Genomic DNA, 21,300 nt, shown 5'->3' on the forward strand with positions numbered 1-21,300 from the left:
GCGCATGCCCAGATCATGTGCTTCTTAGTAAACTTCCGGTTTTCCAAAATAGAATTTGATGAGTCAAAAATCACCTGCAAAACTTCATTATTCGTCTCAAATCGTGATCTATTGGTAGTGGCATCAAGATGCCGTTATTTGGGAAGAAACCGACAGTTCAGGGTATGATTTCTATGCTGATATTCCTCGTAATTAAATTGTGTGTGTTATATTGGTTCACAAAATGTCAAAATCCTCACTTCCTCAGAAAGATAAACAAATGCAATATGTACATGACATGTGAGATTTTGACCTCATCATCATGCTGCTCTCTCAAAATCCTAACCAATTCTTTTTCAGAACAACTTAAGCAAAATGACAGAGAGATGCGAAAGACGGACCGTGATCTGGCGCGGGACCGAAATCAGCTAGAGAAACAAGAAAAACAACTTCAAATGGACATAAAATCAGCAGCTAAAAGAGGTGATCAAGCGGTGAGTATTGGGCGACACATTATTGAATGAGATGCTTGTGTCAGACTCAGATTCGTCAGCGTCCCTTCAGAGACCAATCGAGACCTAAATCCCTTCTCAGTGGTAATACGCTTCCAAATATTAGGTGGCTTGAATTTCATGTCCTTCACCAGTTGGTGTCCATGGTCACTTTCAAAAGCCCCTTTTTGCTGATGCGTCTATTCCAAACTTCTATTCACAGTGAGAAAGGGAGACCAAAGAAAAGTTAGACAGTATTAAACTCAGTATATAATCATGTTAATCCATAAGACAATATGAAACATTTATATATTGTCATCATTTTTGAGAAATATTCCTATTTTTCAGACTGCAAGAGTGTTAGCCAAACAGTTGGTGAATCTTAGGAAACAGAAGAATAAATCATATTGTGTTGGGTCAAAAATAAAATCAATAAACGCACAAAGCAAGGTGAGAAGGCTTGAATATGAATTCCTGATGTGGTTCTATTTCAATTATCTTGTTTCTTCGTTTTTACTCACACGGATTATTTCTATATTGCCAACACGTCTTCAATTTGTTGCTTGAATTTAAATGGTATGTGTGTCTTCTCTTTTATCCTCAGATGTATCAATAAAAAGACTTCATCCATGTCACCATAGATGAAAGGATTGATGGATATGTTTTCTCATATTTGGATTGCTAGTTTGTGAAGTCTGATCAGTATCATTTTCAAATTTCAGATGATGGCTTCCAATATGAAAATGGCTGATGCGATGGGTAAAACTACAAAAGTAAGTTTGAAGATGACATTATCTGTGTGAAATCTGGATGAGATTTAAGCCCCTGCTTTCTGTGCCAAACAAGCATGAAAGGTGTCTTCTCACTGGTCAACCCCAGATCAGAAGAGTCTGATTCCTACTTTAGGAAAGGAGCAATGTCAAGTGGTTTTGAGACAATTTCTGTATCACTGTCAACCGTCTCACATCGGTCCTAAAAGGGGTAGTAATGGAACATTACTATATTGTTTATAGATTTGCACCGATTTGATGCTGTATGAAATCTGATTTCAGACCATGCAGCAGATGAATAAAGTTATGGATCCAGAAAAGACGATGAAAGTTTTACAAGACTTTGAGAAAGAATCTATGAAAATGGAAATGAGTGAAGATATGAGTAAGTGATCTTGTTAGTTTCATTCTCATTCCTTTGATTAAAGTAATCTCTTGATCTTAAATATCTCTCTCTCTGCAGGGATTGTTTCCTTTTTCATCATCAGTGGTTCATAAACACATTTCTCTATGGTGTGATGCTTTTTTTATTCGAGGTATCAAAAGATGTATTTTCTTGCAGTGAATGATACGTTTGATGACTTGTTTGAAGAATCCGGAGATGAGGCAGAGCAGGACGCCATTGTAAACCAGGTGCTGGATGAGATTGGCCTGGATATCTCAGGAAGGGTAGGTTCAATCAGAATATTTAAAAACAAATTTTGAAGCAGTTGGCTGAAAGTCTAGATTATCTCAAAACTGTTTTGACAAGAAACCTTTTCAAATAATCCAAAGAATTTTGGTTGTGGACTTTACCTCATTCTTCTACATAACTGCTTACAATTTACAGATAATTTTATGTATTGACCAAATTCATTCTTCTTTTTAGCTTGCTGATGCACCAGTTGCTCGGGGGCGGGTTGGGGAATCATCAAAAACAAGCGATGCAGACGCCGACTTAGAAAGACAACTGGCGGAACTGAAAGCATTGTAGTTGTAACTTCTGCCACTGATGTACATAAAATGTGAAATGTTATACATTGTTATAAAAAGACGAATCTACTGTCCCCCTGTACAGGAAAGGTATTTTGGCTTACTTGTTGGTTCAGTGGCATGGGTTTAATGGTTTGGGCAAGAGTCTCAAGATAATGCTGTACCAAAACCAAGCAATACTTTCTCAACTTGTGGGTAAGCTTTTACTTGTATCATTAGTTTCAAGTAAATTAAATGAACCTTGTCAAGCGGGAAACCATGCGGCAGACAACACAAATTACCACTTGCTGTAGTTACTATCTTTTGTCAGCGAATTTCAGACTTTAAAACATCTAGCAAACAGATGTTGTCTTTTTGGAGATTTGGGTATGAGGGAAGTGTTGATATTTGACTTAAAAAGTAGTTGTGCAATAATGTGGTCTGAACATGTAACTGTTTCACATAGCTGCCCTGAACTGCCATAATTGAGCAGGATGGATTGCAGCTGGATGATTATTTGAAAGACTGTGTAGATTAGCAATTTCAGATTTATAATGTGAGGGGCCTACTTACCTATTACATTTGTATCAAATGTTACTCTGAACTGTCTAGGTACCTGGAAGATATGCTATCCCAAGTTATTTTTATATCAGCTGATCATGGTATCAACATCTGAGACACATGGTGAACATGTTGTATATTTTGACAGTTGTTATGCCTTTCATCTCATACCAGTTCAAAATCTGTAAATAAAGTTTAAATACAACATCTGTCAATCAAAACACATTTTATCGATTTCTTAAAGCAATTTGAGAAGACGATTACATAAGCCTGCTTGCTTACGAGGACAGTATCAACAGCGGGATCCACAGTTGGGGATGAATATCTTCATCTACCAAGTTGATTAGGAAGGTTGACATCACTTAAACACAACATCTAGGCATGCCTCCTTTGTTCTAGAGTCTGGGCATCAGAGGCTCCTCAAGACGGGCGTCTCAGTCAGGTGCGTCTTGGTTCTTTGAGATGGGGCCACTGCCAGCGAACATGACCTCCTGGCTTCAAGAGACAGGTTCCTCCTTGCTCTACTAGGTGTCTCCATGGAACATCCCACAGAGTATCTCGGAGAGGTCTGGCTGGCCCCCCTTCAGGAAATAGTTTTTTGGGCTTTTCAGAGAAGACTTTTCTTTGGGACACAAGGTCTCCCCATTTCTCTGGGACGAGTACTCGTCGAGAGCACAGGATATCATTTGGCAAGATGTCCCATGACTCTGAGAGAGAGAGGACCACTGGTCCTTGAGAGAGAACACCTTATTTCTCCTTGAAAGAACAACTTAACACGGAGCCAAGGACAAGGTGGCGAAAGATGGCATGGGTTGCTCGAACTCATCATGGATTGAGAGTCCAACACTGGAACCAACTTTGGAGACAAGGAATTATGACGGACAGGAGTCCCAGTGAAAGATGAACGAGAAGCGTTTTTTATAAATCTGTGCACTTTATTCCAATAGTCATCTTCATAGAAATTGTCTTCTAATGTAATCTGTTGACAACCAAGCACATAAAGTACACCTTGCACTCCACTTGCCCAATTGTGACCCAACACCTCATTATGTAGTGGCCTGCAAATTTGACATAAGTAAGCAATACTCAATTTTTATTGGCTGTCACAATTGCGACGTCCACACACTTCTAACACCCATCAGTACATTCCAAGGAATGTCTCTATCATCAGTCATAAGCATTTTTTATTTCTTCATCTATATATTTAAAATCTAGAAACTGTACTATGGTTGGTGGGAGTGGAAGCTGACGAAGACCACCACTGATGCTGTTCCCTGATTTTCTCAGGGACTTTCTAATAGCACAGCGACACAACGTCGTCAAATTATTAGGTGTCAGGAAAATTTTCTGGAATGCCGACTTTTCTACCCGTTCATTTGGCATCTGAGCAACTGTGTCAATAGCACTGCTGTCTGGTGCATATCCACAACAGCCTAAGACTTTCATGATTTTGGTTTTTGTCTTCCACACCAGGGGTTCAACAGCTGTAGCACCTATCGTTCTCTTGATTCCACATGCTTCCATTATAAGGAATGTTGCCAATGGTTCACTTAGACAAGCAATGTCAATGTCATCAAAGTCCTCAAGGTCACATCCAGCATCAGTTAATGCTTCCAAGGTTACAATGACCTTGCTAGCTGCCCATGACAAGGACACCCCTTGGGAAAGAAAAGAGCGACATGTTTCTAAAACTTTCCCAAAAGCTGTCTTCCCAGAATTGTCCTTTAGATTCACTGAAGCTCCGCCTTTCACCAATAAGACAACAATCTGTTCGTTGAAAAGTTTGTAACTGCAAGCAATGTGGAGCGGCGTAACTAATGCGTTGTTTTGAAGGTCAAGGTTGGCACCATGCTCGATGAGTTTGCTGACAATGTCCGCGTAAACATAACCAGCCGTGCAGGCGTAATGAAGTGGACTCCTCCCTTCCCGGTCCTGGACATTTGTGTTAGCCCCGGCTTCCAGCAGAACGTCAACTATCTCCTTATAGCCATATTTACAGGCAATATGAAGACACGTCTCTTTGTAGTTGTCGGATAGATTGACGTCAGCACCGAGAAAGACCAGAGTTTTTACAACTTTAGTGTATTTGTATTTGCATGCCACATGGAGTGCAGATTTACCTTCAAAACCTGCAGCATTTATATCGGCACCACAGATAACAAGCATTTCTATGATGGCCGCATCCGCGTTAACAGAGCATGCTTGGTGAAGTGCTTGCCAGTCATTTTTGTTGCGATTGTTACAGTCCGTGCCGTATTGGATGAGAATGCTAGCTATAGTTGGCCGATTCTTTAAGCACGCAAGCTGAAGGGCAGTGTTCATATCATTGTCCGTTAAACTAGCATCAGCGCCATCTTTTAACAACATGAGTATCACGTCTGCATGGCTGTGCAAACATGCCGTATGGAGACTAGTTCTTCCCTCGCTGTCTTTAAGATTAATGTCCGCATAATTATCAACAAGTATACTTGCAATTTTGCACTTATTATTAGTGCATGCGATGTGAAGTGGAGTCCGTCCAATTTTATCCTGGATGTTGGTGGTAGCACCATGAATGATTAGGAGCTGGACAATCTCAATGTTACTTTTGATGCAGGCGATATGAAGTGCGGTCCTGTACTTACAATCCTGTGCATTCAACAGGGCTCCTTTACCCAAAAGTAACTGTATTATGTCACTCATGCCATACAGGCAGGCAATATAAAGCGGAGACCCAGCAGCTTCGCTAGAAATATTAACATCTGCATTCCGCTCTACCAGCAGTTGAATGATATCCTTCCATCGATCTAAGCACACGCGGTGTAAACAAGTCATACCATTTTCATTCTGAATGTCTAATTTTGCACCGGATTCAATCAAATATGGCAAAATGTCCATCCGCCGTCTGCGACAGACCTCATACAAAGCCGTACTACCTGCGACATCTTTGAGATTCAGGTCAATCCCTTTTTGTATGAGCAGATGTACAATCTCCTCCCTGCTGTAGATGCACGCCACATGCAGTGCACTCTGCAATGACCGACTCTGCTGGAAATTAATGTCGACGCCATGATCCAAGAGAAGATTAATCATGGGAATGTTCCCAACTTGACATGCTTCATGAAGAATGCCCGTCTTATGCAACGAGGCACCTGCTGTCAAGAGGAACTCTGCTATATCAACTTGTCCGGAACTCAAGGCTGCCAAAAGAGGGGTTGTGCCCTCAATGCGGATTTCATTGATGTTAAGACCCTGTTTTATCAAGGCCCTAATGACATCAATGTCACCAGTCTTACAGGATTCTATCATTAATATTCCTTTGTCCATTTTGAGAAAAAGTTCCACCTTTATCACCCAACAAGCAAACTAGCTACCTAATCGCTGAGGAACTTTTCACTTTAGAGAAACTAATCCGTTAACTATACCCCAAACACACACACACACAATGTATTCAAATTATCAGTAAGTGTTCTTAGAATATCCAAACGTTCTATTTCCACTTGTATTTCTTTCAAACATTTAATCCTTCCATTTGCTCAACAGAAAGAACTATCAAGCAAATTTTGAAACCTTCAAATATTCTCACATGATATTCATTGCTACTTCCACTCCTCATTACAATGTTAGCTTGATCTAAAATTATTTAGCAATGCCACTTTTCAACCATTCATTTCCTTGCACATTTTAAATACCTCTCGTGACACCAGGCTGATGATATTATCAAAGTCATTAAATGAAAACCTCTCCCTAGATGATGACATTTTGACATGTTTATGTCAACATATGATGACCTTTCTTGCAAAGGTTTTCTTCTGCAGCTTCTCAAGGCATGTTAATCATTGTCATGTTTGTTCAGCAACGTGCTTGTCACATTACTTGGATAGGAACGACATGCATGTTGAGCATTCCATCTACAGTGTTTCTTTGAACCTCACGGAAGTATCTGGCATCTCTTTCTGAGGCTTCTGGAAATATAGAAAAATGAATCCTATAAAAAAACAGTTGTGATTGTTTGCAATCTTGAGTGTTCTCCTTAAATTCCTGAAGAAATAAAAATCAATTTTTAGTTTGGCTGATTACGAAAATATATTTGATGCGTAAATTGTAATTTGTAAGTGATGCAGAGCTCTTTATTAGCTCAGTAATTTCATGTGCCCGGGAATGAATTCAATCAGTGAGCACTAATGGTAAAGGCAAGTATTTCATTTTGAGGTGCCCAGATCATGCGACCAATGCAACTGTCTTTCAAATAGATGGTGACCAGGGATTTATTATTCATGTATTCTCAAACCCTGGTTAAGAAGACTTCGTGAATTCGCCACACAATGTGCTATTCATTGCATATAGATTATGCTATCTCAGCTCAGAAACATTGCAATAGCAGTATGCCTGGATCAAGCTGAAATTCAGTCTTAACCAAAGGATAGATTCATAATTTGATATGTCTACCATGAAGTTGCTGCAAATGACCAGAGCAAATGAGTGACTTTGTCAACTGTGATCACATTTGCACAGCGGTTTAATATCAGTAGTCAGTTAAATCTTTTCGATCATCTAGCAATGTCGATTTTCTGTCACTATGGAAAATATGATTGATTGTGAGGACTTTCAGCTAAATCCAGAATGACAGAAAAATGTCCTAGTTCGATTAGTTGCCTACGCCTACAGATTCAATATTCTCTTGAATTAGTACAAATACCACCTGCTTAGCTCTCAAAATCAACATTTTATTTTAACCCAAAAGATATTGTTCCGAAACATTGCTGCTGATAACAATGATCAACTTGCTATCTGACAGTGGCAGGCTCAACTGTTAAAGGTGCATGTCATGAATGAATAGACTGCAAATCCATATTCTGAAACGTGTGTCTTTCCGATAGCGGCATTTTAATGATTCAGCTTTAGCGCAATTGCTAGCTTATGATGCTAACTGAGCTGAGAATAAACATGACGCATTGTCTAAATTGACAGGTAACTGTAATGGGGATACCCCAATTCAAAACTTGAGGCCCCAGAAATAGTGACATTACAATTTCCGGGACCACAAGTTTTGTGGTGTGGTAGAGAAGTAATTGGTTCTGCACAGTGCTTTGATGACCATGACTCCTGCGGTCTCAAGCTTCGATACAACAGCATGGCCCAGAAAAATAAACTTTGACTAATTTGACCAAGTACCCTTTCAAAAATTCAACATCTAATTGAACAAATTGAACATGACTAACAATACTGCCAATTTACCACATATTTATGGTTAAATGGTGATTAAAGGCCACCTAATTTGATAATGAAACTATTTCATGTGAAAAATTTGGTAATTCTGAAACAATATATGCTCCAATTTCTTTTGTACCACCCATGTAGGGCATGTGTTTATGAGAGGGCATCTCTCTCTGATTGCAAATGTTTCCTCTCAGTCTCTGGTTTCCTCCCACATTAGATGACAAATGCCAACACTGTTTTAAGTGCTAATAGCGTGAAGTTTTATCTCATTGCATTGTGTTGGCCACAATTTTGACAATCTGAGATAATACTAGGAAAATATTCGAGAACATTGATGATCGAGGAAATGTTAACAATACGTTTTTACTCCTAATGAAAGCCCAGAAAGAAGAGCCTCAAAAGCGGTTTTGTCCAAACCTGCAAAGGCAATAGAACGTTGCCAAACCATGCAAGGTCAAAATGTGCAGCACGGTTCAATATCTCAAGAGCCATGGATGAATAACTTTAATAGCTATGAGGGGGCCCTAATAGCCTGGGGGAACAACTTTAATTGAGCGTAAAGTAGGTGTTGAGACTTGAATTTCTCGAAGCACTTCAAGTGAAAAGGATTGCCTTTCAGCTTGACACAATAAAAATGCTTAGTGCATTTTCCCACATTGTGACAAAATGACAGAAATCGTTTTGTACTTTTTGAAATTTTTTGTTTGTGAAACATTTTAAAACTGTCAAATTTTGTATTGGTATACATGTTAACCCTGGATTTCTTTATGGATAATCTTCACAAAGCGAGCATCGCCTTTCCTGGGTCTTTTTTGATACTGTCAGAAACAGTTAGAATGAGATCAATGCAAAATATAAGTTAGGCTACTCTAATAATATCAGAGCATGAGGGCAACTCGCTACTAAACAAAGAATATTGCCTACGTAACCTGGATAAAATTGATCCATCAGACGCAAGGCTAAGGTATTGTAACCACCTTCTTCTACTTCTAGTTAATACATCTCTAATACTGTGCAGGACCAGCACTTGCAAGGTTCACAGAGACAGAGGATGCTGCAGAGATATACATACAAAAGCGTGCATGAACAGTTGTTCGAATCTCTGTGTACATTTTCGGATGCACACAAGAACTGACCTCTAAAAAGAAACTCAGACTCTGTGAATTTATTAAGTGTACAGCCCAAAACTATCTCAAGGCACTCCTCCCTTGATATTGTACATGTCGGAATACGTCGATAATCCACAGGCTTAAACCTGGCTGGCATGTTGACAAGAAATCAAAGGAATTATCTGGGGAACCATAAATATACACCAATGCAAATATTGATTTAAGCTAACAGCTTAAACGATCAAACCCCTGATTTTATAGTTCCAATAGAGATACATAAAAAAACCTATGCGGGCCCACTCTAAATAAAGATCTACTTGGTTTTTATAATCAAGTATTTGCAAGATATTTAGCATTTTTGCAATTTTTGCAGAATGGTAACATGGTAACTATATGCACGCAAGTCAAATACAATGCCTTATGATCATTCAGGACACTAAAAGACCCATTTTATGATTAAAACTTCAATGTCAAATAAATTTGATAAACCTTTTGAAATATCTGACGTTTTTGTTGAAACAAAACAAAAATAAGATAATTTTAATCTGCCAAACCTACCTCGGTATAAATTCCATATCATCAAGTTTTACCAAGAGTGTTTTTTCACAGCTATGGTTCGAATGAAATCTGCAGTAGTTTGACTGACGGCATTCAACTTCTATTGTGAGTACACCCATTTACTTCATTCATGTGAGCACTCTAGGCAAACGATTAGCAGTTATAGGGCAAGACCAAACGAATCAAAGCCAGCCCCGACACCTAGAAATAACGCTGGAACTAGACACAAATGCGTCTATTGATTTGATATATCACCTTAAAAATATTGATTGAATTCGAAAGAGATAGCCATGCATGAATCATTGTACCACGTGTGGAGATAACTGAAAGGAATCTGGGTCAGCTAGCGCAAACCTGGTGACACGGTCTTTTCAATGCTAGCAATATGTTGTGACTGCACATAACTGGCAACAACCCTGTGAGCAGTTTTTTTTACTATTTCATCTATTGACAAACACGTTGATAGGACAGGCTCATCAGGTAATGTTTCACAGCGCTCTAATCATGATTTACTGTAAAATGTGTAATTATATCATGCCTCATATGATATTCTAATACAACTGTATTTGTTTACATTCATAGTCTGTACAAATTTATTTTGTTTTCGTCACACCATTAGAGCCATCAAGGTGACTGTGCTATCGATAATGGCTTAATGCACTATGAGTTTGATTTCGAAAAATGGTAGTTTTTAAACATCACATATTTTTGCCCATCATATATGTCAAAAGCAAGCCAGATATATTTGAGGTCATATCATCTATGTTTGAATCACAGTATTGACAATAGACTCATTGAATAGAATTGATCGCAACCCATACCTTTGAAAACTGGGCCCACGAGGAAGCAAGTTAGTTTTCAAACTGCCTGGTTCTTCAGAATTCATTGTGAGCTCACATGTGCACTGGCCATGCTGTCACGGACCGACAGCGACAGTGTCAGTGAAGTCAAAAGGTGCAAGTCAAGATGTCATACTTGGTTTCTCCTAATAGGACATCAAGAAGAAGATAAAAAATGACATCAGTTTATACATCAATTTCACAGAAATATCTCAAGGCCTGGATTTTCCCCTTTACATTGCATTTATATTCCACTTCCAGGTTGAGATATCGACAATACAATAGGATGACAAAGCACATTCCATACTGAACAATGTATCGCAATTACAAGAAAAATATTGACGATTTCAAGGGAAAGAGTCGATGCGCAGCCAGGGAGGGCATCTCAACTGAAGAGGATGAGGAGACCGCGTGTGAAGTAGGAAAATACAAATTCCGCCAGGCAGGAAGGGAGGGGGATATTTTTGCTACCCGAATGTAGACCGAGGGGACTTGGGAGATGGACCAGAAAAGAATCATGTACTATTTAGAGCTTACTGACAGTTTAGTTTGGTTAAGTTTGCAAACCCTCTCAGGTACCATGCTAGAAATCACCTCCCTTTGACTTACTCTTACAGGACTCGGATCTGTCCGATAATGAAATTCCAGAAGACCCAATCGAGGCAGAGGTGAAGAAATGTTGGAACCAAGTGCGTAAACAGCGTCATGATTACGATCACCAACCCTGGCCAACTGAACCACTCAGGAACAATCTGGGATGGCAGACTATAAGGATATTTGTTTCATCAACCTTCGCTGACTTTCAAAATGAGAGGGAGATCCTGGTTAAACAGGTAGGAGCATGAAACAGGCTACAGTAAACTTTGCCGTGATAATTTTAGATTGAAGAGTGATCTACTTTATAGCTTTGTTTCTAGAAACTTTATAAGTCCCTACCCCCTCCATCCCTCGAATAAGACAGAAAACAGATCTCGAATACTTCCACAATGGTGCGATGCTACAGTCAATTCTGTTATGTTAGAGCAAAACCTTTGCCAACACAACAGGCAAGTCATGTGAAGATGAGACATCCAAAATATGAATCACATCCAGTCCTTTTATTATGGAATTTCCTTTGCTAGGTGTTTCCAGAGCTGCGAGACTGGCTTGAGCAGAGGAGTATGAGACTACTGGAGTGTGACCTGAGATGGGGGATTCCAAAAGATAGTAACACCCATGACACCATTGTAGCCTGTATGGAGGAAATTGACAGCTGCTTTGAGGAAAACCATGGGGAACCATTCTTTCTCAATCTGACAGGAGCAAGGTAAAAATTTTGATGCAATTATAGCCATGCAAACCTTTTAGTGTCCTAATTTTGAAGGCATGCTCGGTGAGGTCTAGTGGTTTGGTTTTTGACTAGGGATGTGACTGATTTTGTTGCCCAAACAGAGGGGCATGTGAGAAAGTTCAACACACTGACTATACTTAGAAAAGAGAAAGAAGAAAAGAAAGACAACAACCGAAGAAGAGGACTAAATGAGGACAAAGTGGAGAGGCGGTAGCAAGCTCATTTCATAATTTTAAAAGATTTGAGGGACAGAATTGATTGTCTTTGATCTTATCATCAAGAGGCCACACTTTTGATAACTGAATTGAATAATTGACCTTGCATTGATTGTGGTACTTTAAGATTTAAACCCAATTTATCCTTGTTTAAGGTGTGGTTGGATCCCGACCATGGAAGACATCTCAGATGACATCAGGGAAAGATATGACTGGATTCCCGGGGTCTCCATCACATTCATGGAGGTACTCCATGCCGCAATGAGACGCAACAACCCAAATGCTGCATTCTTCATCAGAGACGGAGATTTCTACTTTAGACTACCCAGTGCAGAAAATTCAAAGTTTGTTGATGAGGATCCACTTAAAGTGCACCATTTGAAGGTATAATTGGCTCTTTAATCTTTAATACTGTAAGACTGAAAGCAATCATCAAGAGCTTACCAATAAGTTTAGACAATTTTTGGTGCTATTTCTACACCATGCATTGAACCTGTTTTTAAACTAATTTATATTGAATTTGGATATGCTCAATGCATGCCTTAGCCTGCACCATGAAGAGCTGAAACCACTCTGGTAGCAAAAAGACTTAGCAAAGATATATTTGCCATGCTCTCCAAGCAATTTTGAGGGGTATATTTTTCTGCTCTCTAGCCATTAGTCACTTTCTTTTGCAGAAATACAAGGAAAAGCTTATGAGATACTTTCCCAAGCAGACATTCCTGTATAAATGTCAATATTCAAGAATGGAAGAAGTCTGTGGGAGAGACAGGGTAACCATTAGATTCACTCAAGAGTTTGTAATGGCGTAGTGGCCCAACGAATCTGCTAAGGGGCACAATCACTCCTGCACCTTTTCATCATCTACCTCCATGCAGCATCTACTGGGATTTATGAAAAACAACACTTTCTCATTGGCTGCTCAGGGCCAGCCATATTGCACTTGTTTTGGGTATTTTTTCAAACCCAACTAATTTGGCATCCTGGAAAAACCAAATCTCAATGCACACAGTGTTTTTTTAGTGATGTCTTCAACTATCTGAAAGCCTATCAAGGTAACAAAACTTAACTTAACACCCTAATTTCAGGTGATGCTGGTTGGATACGAAGACTTCTCTGAGAAAGTACTCAATTTCTTCAAGAAGACTATAGAGATGAAGTACCCCCACTACAAAGATGTCAAGGAAATGAATGTAGAACAGAGAGGTGAAATGTTCATTCAAAAACATCCACAGGTTGCAGGAGAAAAAGTGACAACTTATAGTCTCTAAGTCAAATTTATACAAGAGAATATATACCCCATACCTCCTGATTTTATGATGTCACACCAAGTATAGGTTGCTCAAGCTAGCTGGTTGTACATTTCACGACTTGCCTGTTCAAAACCACTTCCCTACGTATTGGTCTGATTGGATGTGCAGCAAATTTCTTAGAATGAATTTTATCATGAATTTTTATAATCTTTCAGAAAATGCTTCCCACATGAATTTCATGATGCAAAAAGCTGATTTTGTGTGTGGAAGATCATCAGAAATTGACCTGTTGTCAAGATACGTGGAGCATGATTATGACGAGTCATTAAGACTATCAGGTGAGGTCAAGATATGACAATTTGAAGCTGACCATTACCTTAAGTTAACCAAAGGGCAATAAGATTTGTAAGTGCTCACGAATTTAGAGCGAAATACCAAATATAGCACTGGTTCGGCTTGGCCAGCCCATAATTCAAGCATATGGCGGCTAGACAAGCTGTTTTAGTTGGAATGCCGTCATCCCTTGAAAATTAAACACTATAATGAGAAAACTTCTCTTTTTAGATAAAGACATTGAAACATACAAAAGTGACTACAGACTGAGCCAAGGTATGTTCACAATAACCTTGAACCTGGGAAAGAAAGTTCTCCATGAAAGTCTTCCATCACAACAGAAATACCCAGTCCCGATTGACACCCTCAAATGTCCTCAAACTGTCTTGAGTGCGTCCCAATCCAAAATTTTAGCTTATCTCCATAAAAATTAATTGACGGGCATCACTGATAAACCATTCTAATCTGATCCTATTTGTACAATTCTGAAGTCTGAATCTGGCACTTTTATTTCAGTACTGGAGAAATACAAGACTTCTGAACTAGAACTTGCACAAAGCACACCAATCTTATGTGTCTTTGCTCCACCTGGTTACGGAAAGTCGGCACTTTTGGCAAGCTTCATTAAGAAAGTATCAGAGGTAAAGTGACATCAATGACTCACTAATGAAGCAGTTCCAGTTCCGATCTGAAGTCTGCAAATCACTCAATCAAATCTCTTTACAGAAGAAAACACCGTTGCTAGATTCGGTCTGCTGAACTCATGGTGACTTACTTAGGACCCTTCGTGCCCACATGGGGCGTTCCCCAGGGTCCTCCACTCAAGTCTGTTGGCTGCTCGCTGTCTGGCTGCCTCCCACGTTAGGCCCTTCTCTTGAAGTTCCTATGCCATGGTCTCTCTTGGTCTGCCTCTATTCCGTCTCCCCTGTGGTGTCCATGTGAGTGCTCTCCTTGGTAATGCGTTTGCAGGCATTCGGAGCACATGGCCCAACCATTGCCATCTTCGTTCCTTCACCAATTCTGATATGGGCTTCAGGTTAGCATCTCTCAGTAGGTCTTCCTTACTGATTGTCCTTGGCCAGTAGATGCCTCGGATTCTCCTTCGGAACTCATGGTGAGGAAGCGTTCTATTCTGAAACCCGTGTTGTAATGAGTCCAGCAGTCACTTCGGACTGTTTCATTCGTGCTTGCTTTGATACTGTTGGAGGCGCGAAATAATGATCCATTGTATTGGTAAGGCTAATCAGACCAGTGATATCTGACGTATTAGATGTTGCTTTTTACAGTCAGATGATCTGAACTACCTCAAGATATTCTACCATTTCTGTGGCAAAGATGGAGACAGCACCAGACTTGACATGCTAATGTGGCGACTCCTTTTGGCTATGGATCCGCACATGTCAGGTATAATTTTTTTAAGATTATGAAAATCGAAATTTAGCGCCAGGTAGGCCATACACAAACACTATCAAAGGACATTCAACAACCCGTCAAACTAAAATATTTTATTCTTGATTATCTGATGCTGATCAGTGTCTATTCTCCTCCATTAAGAAGAATCTAAAGAAGAAGTGATGCAGCTCCCCGGCAATGAGATGGTAACCAAGTTCAACGAGATGCTGGACTTGTACCAGAAGACAGAGAAACAACTCGTAATAGTCATTGATGGCATCAATGAAGTAAGCCAACTAAGAACAGCAACTTTGGCATACAGAGATCCACTGGGACAATATATTAAGGCTAACAAGTATAGGTTCTTTTACAGCATTGAACCTTTGCCATAAGATTAGATTAAGCCTGACTGGGGATTGAACCCAGTGCTGAGGCATGACCTTTGACAGATGTCAAGTTAAATTCCAAACATCGAGCTCATCCACAAAATACACCTAGATATTTTAACGTAAGTTACATAGCTCTTATTTAACAATGGCAGGAACTTGACTGCTCAGGATTTTTTTAGCATATGGATAAGAAGACTGTGAGACTAATAATAACAGATTGAGAGTACACTTTGCTTAGTCTTTCATTGTCCAGACAATATTCCTAACACCTAATCAATTGCCCTTCCAGCTGCAAGCAGGCCTTCACTGGCTGCCTCCAGGACTGCCTTCAAAGGTTACGTGTATAGTGAGCTGCTCAAATCAAGACACCAAAACAATGAGTGATTTGCTGCTGCTCAACTCCTTGCGATTAGACCTACCCGATATCGGCCTTGAACCGAGGAGAAAAATTGTACAGACCTTTTTCTGGAGATACTCAAAGGTGAGTGATTGGATTGTCATGAAGAATAAAAAGAGGCATGGAACATCAACACCTAAACAAATTTAGATCTTGCACATTCTGCCGTGTCACAGATGTGCCAAACCCTTCTTAATCGTAATTTCAGACATTAGATTCTGAGCAGCTGGAGAGTCTGGTCCAGCAGGAAGGATCATCCAATCCCCTTTGGCTGCTCACCGCCTGCGAGGAACTGAGAGTGATTGGCGACTACAAGTACATCACAGACATGATCAAGGCATTTCCAAGCGACCTCGAGGGTCTTTTCTCTGACTTACTGAACAGGCTGATGAAGGAGGATGAGACTGGCTTGATAGAAAAGGTGAGTAAGAATCTTGATTTCTCAAAACTATGAATATGTTTCCCTTGAAATATCACAGTGAGGCATATGTCCTATATGTTACCACTGATGCAGATAATACACTACAACATGGTTTGTCAGCTTTGACTGCACTAAGTAGATCCCACCACTGTGCTGAGGAAGCATAGTAGTCGCCCTGGGAAACATGTACGGACTCCAAAGCAGAAGTTCATTTTGAGCTCTACAGGTTTTCAAGTAATAACTGTTGTTTCAGGTGCTATGTTACATTGAAGTGTCACCTTTTGGTCTCGCTGAGGATATCCTGAAGAAGCTTGTGACTGGTGCTGCACAAGTGGAGCCAATAGCTCCCCTTAAGTGGGCCAAAGTTAAGCGTCAACTGAAAAGCTTGCTGCGGCCGTACATGGCACGGCAAATGATGTTGCAGTTTCGCCACGCATCAATCTCAAAGGTACATAGATAAACTCTTTTTATGGCATATGATAATCTTATGAAAAATGCACTAGTATTTCCTAATCAAGGGCAGAGTTGCTCAATCAGCATTAGAGACCTCAATAAATTTAGTAGAACTAGCAGAGCAACATGATGCTCATAATCATTCAGATTAGGAACAGTATACAAGTGTGGACATGGCCTAAAAACATACCAGTTTTCACTTCTTATCAATTTATAGGCTGTCCATGCCAAATTCCTTAAAGACAAGCTATCACAGAAAGTCTGGCACGAGGAACTAGCCAGTTACTATGAGTTCTATTCCCAAGGAGATCCAGTCCATCTGACGAGGCAAGCACTACCATACCATCTACTGGAGGCAGGATTAAACAAGAGGTAAACGCAGTGTCTCCCAGCATAATTGCAAAATATACCTACATTGTATAAACCGTATCTTATCTCTCAAGAACCATCCACCAACCCTGTGCAAAAGAAATCAACAAAAAGATGAGAAGAAACCCCAACAGAACTCTCCAAGGACCTGATCTCGACTGGAAGACGAATTCATCACCTCTCAAGCATGAGGCTCATGCTAGACCACTGGTGCACTGGTTTGCTTCGGAGTCTGACTCATAACCTAATGATCATTTGTTCCATTCCAAGGCTAAAATTAGTTTTTCAGACCATTTCAAGGCAAAAGTAAGTTTTTCAAAGACCTCCATGGAATATTCTCTACAGTTCTGGTATATACAAGCTGATCCCATTCCAAGTCTTTAATCAAACAATCTCTCTTATCTTCAGGCTTGTTGAGTTTTACCGTAAAAACCAATTCATGGCCTCTATATATCAAAGACGACAACAGTTGCAGGTATGAATACATTGAAGATTGAGCGTCAAAAAGAAATACCAACTTACATAACTTTTTGTTAAGTTAAATATTGAAAAATTGAAATAAAGAACAACTTAGAAAGCCTTTTAAAATATCCCCTTCAAACTTTTATATCATCACGTACTACATTTTTTCAGCAAATCCGTTGCAAGAACATTGCCATACAAAAAGCAAGCAAGAAGGCCCAGTATTGTACATTCTGTTCCATGAATGTCCAGGGCAAGTGCATCATCTGCGGAATGCACCTTCACAAAGCTATGGAGAAGGAGGCCTGGTTGTGCCACATGCATCAGTTCCATGGCGGAAAGGGAATGGACAAATGCTCCATCTGTGGCCGGATTCAGTCCAATAACATGCTGAAGGGTGAAGTACACATGTGTGTTTTCTGTCACACTGGAACCTTCATGAATCGATGTGCTGCTTTTGAGATGTGAATAGGACACAGTGAATCTACAATGTGTGCAGTGTGTGGTTTACATCTAGGTTGATGTCCTCAAAAGCAAAATCCTACAGGAAACACAGCCTACCTCTCTAAATTGCCATCTTTTGGAACTACAAATCCCTAGCTTTACTTTAACTTGAGAGTTTCATAGTTAGTAAAGCACAGGAATGGATTGTTCAGCTGCTTACTGTGTTGTGGCTTAAAACTGATCGGTCGTGCATTAAGAAGTTCCGCTGCCTTTTTTTCCATTATAGCTCCTGCAATCAAAATGCGAAACAACTCATAAAAACCCTTAAAATGATCAAACCTTGATGCATCAAATCAATATTTTCTATCAATTCAACTTGGTGATTCAGTGTATAGATTAGTCATTAAAATGCCATTGATGCAACTTTCACAGATCCTTATCAAAGTGAGTTGGATTTTTTCTCCAGGGTGATTCTGCTTTCTAAAGAATGAAAAAAACCTTCCTACATGTACCTGTACATAATAAAATCTTTTCCTTGGCCATGTATCTTATAGTCCTACACGTCTTCTCTAAGCACTCCTCATTCAAGAATGGTGGGTCAGCGACAACAATATCAAATGCATGTGCAAAATCTTTTGGCAAGTTCAAGGGGTCATTGTAGTCGTAAAATAGAAACTCATTGCCAAACTTTTTGAATCGTTTATCATACTCGAGGATGACCGCGGTCCATGTCCGTTCTCCGGCTAGATCGATAAGCTTTTTGTAAAGTGTAGGACAACTTATGCAGGCAATCCTGGAAGTAAATTTTAATATTTGAATCTTTTCACAAAATGAAATAATGATTGGTAATTTGCCAATGAAACTGCTCTTTCAATAAAGAATATCAGGTACCTTAACTTATTGCTGTTTATGTCAGTTTCACTGTAAGCTGTGTCCCTTGTAACTCGCAAAGTCTCTCCTGGGACAAGTATATAAAAGAACCCACCCAGAAGCTCAAACTGTAACCTGTTTCTGGTGGCCTAACATACCTGCCTCCCTCCCCTGCTGCTGCAATTGCCTCTTCTGCCAATTTCAAAGCTGTTTCCTCAGTGTACCAAAACTGACTGAGTTGCTGAAAGATAAGGCACTTTCAAATAAACTGTGGTCATAGTTCAGAAGAGCAACCACAAAATGAGGTACGAGGTATCACTGTTTATTATCAGTATCACCAGCTGCAATCACGATTGGAAGGGTCAATAAGATCATTTACAATTCCTAATGCATACAGTTTATAAAAGCGATATCAAAATTTGATGCAATTCTGACACCTCCTTTTACTTGAAACAACCAAAACTTGAATGAAATGACGTAATCTGTGTAGAACTATGGTGGACCTGCCCCTGTAAATGTGATTATTGGGAAGCAGCACCGTCCCGATATGGTGCAAATCCTCTTATGTTACCCATACCCAATCCTCCTGTGGCATGGCTGCCATCTCCGGTGCTGCCTCCTGCTCTGCCTGCACAGCTTGCTCAATCATAAACTCTTGGAGGGCGGCAAGAGTATGGGCTGACAGCTGCGGGCGGTCATCATCATCGCTATCCCCATCCATCACACAGCTGGTTTAATCTCTTAAAAGAGAATACAGTGCATCCCATAAGGTCAAGTTTTTTACCACTGCCAGTACTGGTATGCGATGGCATTTAGACCACATCCACTCCAGGGGCAGGGGCCGGCGAGGGGGTATCCAGCAGCTGCTGGCAGTGGACATTTTTCTTGACTCTTGCTTCGCACTGCTACAGCTTAAAAGAGCTGTGGTACAGCCTAGAAGCAGTGTCATCACTGGCGAAATCGACCAAAGTTTGTGAGGGACCGAGTCCAAAAATAGATCTGTTTACACACAAATGGCAATGATATATTGCAACGGGTCATTGTCGGACGTCAGTTCGCCAAGAAAACCAAAGGAATTGAAGGATTCATTGAACTCATCAACACATTATTAGTTTTTAGTGAAGTTCAACTGTATTCCTAGCCAAATTAATTTGGTATTAGAGAGTAAGATTACAATTAACTGACTTTAAAGTTTGAGTTCCGAGGAGGTAGCGTTGTCAGTTGGTTTAACTTTAGGGGCGCAATCACCTAGCTTATAGCGAGCAATTAGTACACTAAAATTTCAGTGATGGACGTACAATATGCGTATATTACGGTAATAGTTGCAAGTATTTGGCATTTTAGAGTCATACTTCGTGTTAAAATAACTATGTTGTAAACATAATACTCAAAATTGATTCATGAAAAGGGCGATAGGGCAATATCAAGCAAACAGTAATGGAAAAAAGTGTAATTCCATTAACTGAATATTGTGTTTAGACACTATTACATGTATTGGCCTAATTTTCCGTATACCACGAGAATAATGTATGTGAAAATAGACTAAACAAATGCTTGGTCAGACCGGTGGTCTATGTACTACAGTCCGTGAGCGCTGACAGTGGCGCGGCCTGCGGATACGATCGAGAGGGCAGTTTGGGGTTCCGAAGATGGTGCTCGCATGAATTGGTCGTATCCCCGAAACCTTTACAAAACTGAAAATCTCGTGGCATCCATGGCATCCAATGATGGTAACACTCGTGGCACCCGTCTCCGGCGAAGTTGACGGCGAAGAGAACTGTAAATCTTGTGGCATCCAATGACGGTAAAATATATATCTATATGTATATTTTAGTTTTATACTATGACAGTGATGAAAAGAAAATGAGTGTCAAACGGATTACTCTGCTCATAGGAAAACAAACGGTAATGCAATTTTGCAATGAATACAAGATCACTTGCGCTTTGTCACTTGTGTTCATCAGTGAAAGTAGGCTACCTGTGATAAAATGTACAGGAAAGTTTGAAGTCTGTATCACCAAATCTCACTGCAGGTGGATTGCACAAATCTTAAGACGAGTGTAAATGTGTTTCTTGAACAAGTGTGAAGAATAAAGAAACTTGTTTGATGTATTTAGCCTCTTGTTTTCCTCTCCTGCCATGCCTGCAGACTGTAGTTAAGCCCATGTTGCCAAGCTGTTAAATTTGCTGCACCACCAGACCATTTTATCTCAGTCATAGCCTAAGACACACTTCTGTCTCAACCTTGGAAAAACTCACCCATGCCCTGCTGTGAAATTACCATTCTGTCTCAGTCACAACATTGGTCCAGGGCGTGTTTCAGACAAAGACGCACTTGAACTGTCACAACCTTGGACTAACTTGCTCCGTGATGCCTAGCTCGGACCCTTGGTGCACTACCTGACCATTTTGTCTCGGCCACAGTCTGGGACCAGGACGTGTATTGGACAAAGACACACTTCTGGCACAACCTTGGACTAACTTGCTCCGTGATGCCTAGCTCGGACCCTTGGTG

At 40.1% G+C, this 21,300-nt stretch overlaps 3 protein-coding genes across 8 annotated transcripts; 2 read left to right on the forward strand and 1 right to left on the reverse strand.

The window, feature by feature from the left end:
* Positions 1 to 28: 28 nt before the first annotated feature.
* LOC135488083 (charged multivesicular body protein 2b-like) lies at positions 29 to 2,973 on the forward strand. The gene is made up of 7 exons (XM_064772488.1): positions 29 to 162; positions 340 to 473; positions 819 to 920; positions 1,193 to 1,243; positions 1,523 to 1,625; positions 1,803 to 1,909; positions 2,109 to 2,973. The coding sequence occupies exons 1-7, from the start codon at positions 129 to 131 to the stop codon at positions 2,211 to 2,213; spliced, it is 636 nt and encodes a 211-aa protein (XP_064628558.1). The 5' UTR covers positions 29 to 128; the 3' UTR covers positions 2,214 to 2,973.
* Positions 2,974 to 3,686: 713 nt separating this feature from the next.
* LOC135487571 (EEF1A lysine methyltransferase 1-like) lies at positions 3,687 to 20,025 on the reverse strand. Of its 5 annotated transcripts, XM_064771433.1 has the most exons (6): positions 19,971 to 20,025; positions 19,363 to 19,525; positions 18,944 to 19,026; positions 18,428 to 18,708; positions 18,033 to 18,204; positions 6,062 to 6,696 (listed from the first exon to the last, which is right to left on the reverse strand). In XM_064771433.1, exons 2-5 carry the CDS (start codon positions 19,504 to 19,506, stop codon positions 18,074 to 18,076), a joined length of 639 nt encoding a protein of 212 aa, XP_064627503.1. In that variant the 5' UTR covers positions 19,507 to 19,525; positions 19,971 to 20,025; the 3' UTR covers positions 6,062 to 6,696; positions 18,033 to 18,073. The 5 variants fall into 5 exon arrangements, with proteins under 5 accessions (XP_064627501.1, XP_064627498.1, XP_064627502.1 ...); XM_064771431.1 differs by lacking the exons at positions 18,033 to 18,204; positions 18,428 to 18,708; positions 18,944 to 19,026; positions 19,363 to 19,525; positions 19,971 to 20,025 and adding an exon at positions 17,055 to 17,073 and having other exon boundaries at positions 3,687 to 6,696; XM_064771428.1 differs by lacking the exons at positions 18,033 to 18,204; positions 18,428 to 18,708; positions 18,944 to 19,026; positions 19,363 to 19,525; positions 19,971 to 20,025 and adding an exon at positions 9,619 to 9,743 and having other exon boundaries at positions 3,687 to 6,696.
* Positions 9,927 to 18,811, forward strand: LOC135487570 (telomerase protein component 1-like). Of its 2 annotated transcripts, none has more exons than XM_064771426.1 (18): positions 9,927 to 10,098; positions 10,719 to 10,875; positions 11,075 to 11,290; positions 11,579 to 11,763; positions 12,158 to 12,386; positions 12,680 to 12,775; positions 13,091 to 13,208; positions 13,471 to 13,593; positions 13,820 to 13,864; positions 14,105 to 14,229; positions 14,875 to 14,992; positions 15,143 to 15,267; positions 15,659 to 15,850; positions 15,975 to 16,187; positions 16,441 to 16,635; positions 16,858 to 17,012; positions 17,418 to 17,484; positions 17,643 to 18,811. In XM_064771426.1, the coding sequence occupies exons 2-18, from the start codon at positions 10,771 to 10,773 to the stop codon at positions 17,937 to 17,939; spliced, it is 2,604 nt and encodes an 867-aa protein (XP_064627496.1). In that variant the 5' UTR covers positions 9,927 to 10,098; positions 10,719 to 10,770; the 3' UTR covers positions 17,940 to 18,811. The 2 variants fall into 2 exon arrangements, with proteins under 2 accessions (XP_064627496.1, XP_064627497.1); XM_064771427.1 differs by having other exon boundaries at positions 15,146 to 15,267.
* Positions 20,026 to 21,300: the final 1,275 nt, after the last annotated feature.

The sequence above is a fragment of the Lineus longissimus genome, chromosome 5, assembly GCF_910592395.1.
Source record: "Lineus longissimus chromosome 5, tnLinLong1.2, whole genome shotgun sequence".
In the NCBI taxonomy this organism is placed as follows: Eukaryota; Metazoa; Nemertea; class Pilidiophora; order Heteronemertea; family Lineidae; genus Lineus; species Lineus longissimus.

Excerpts from the sequence above, each read along its gene's own strand:
- LOC135488083 (XM_064772488.1), top strand. The coding sequence starts at position 129 with ATGCCGTTATTTGGGAAGAAACCGACAGTTCAGG. Across the intron at positions 921-1,192 it reads CAATAAACGCACAAAGCAAG|ATGATGGCTTCCAATATGAA; the intron begins GTGAGAAGGCTT and ends TTCAAATTTCAG. Across the intron at positions 1,910-2,108 it reads GCCTGGATATCTCAGGAAGG|CTTGCTGATGCACCAGTTGC; the intron begins GTAGGTTCAATC and ends TCTTCTTTTTAG.
- LOC135487571 (XM_064771431.1), bottom strand. The coding sequence starts at position 6,058 with ATGGACAAAGGAATATTAATGATAGAATCCTGTAAGACTGGTGACATT.
- LOC135487570 (XM_064771426.1), top strand. The coding sequence starts at position 10,771 with ATGTATCGCAATTACAAGAAAAATATTGACGATTTCAAGGGAAAGAGT. Across the intron at positions 14,230-14,874 it reads TCATTAAGAAAGTATCAGAG|TCAGATGATCTGAACTACCT; the intron begins GTAAAGTGACAT and ends TGCTTTTTACAG. Across the intron at positions 16,636-16,857 it reads GCCACGCATCAATCTCAAAG|GCTGTCCATGCCAAATTCCT; the intron begins GTACATAGATAA and ends ATCAATTTATAG.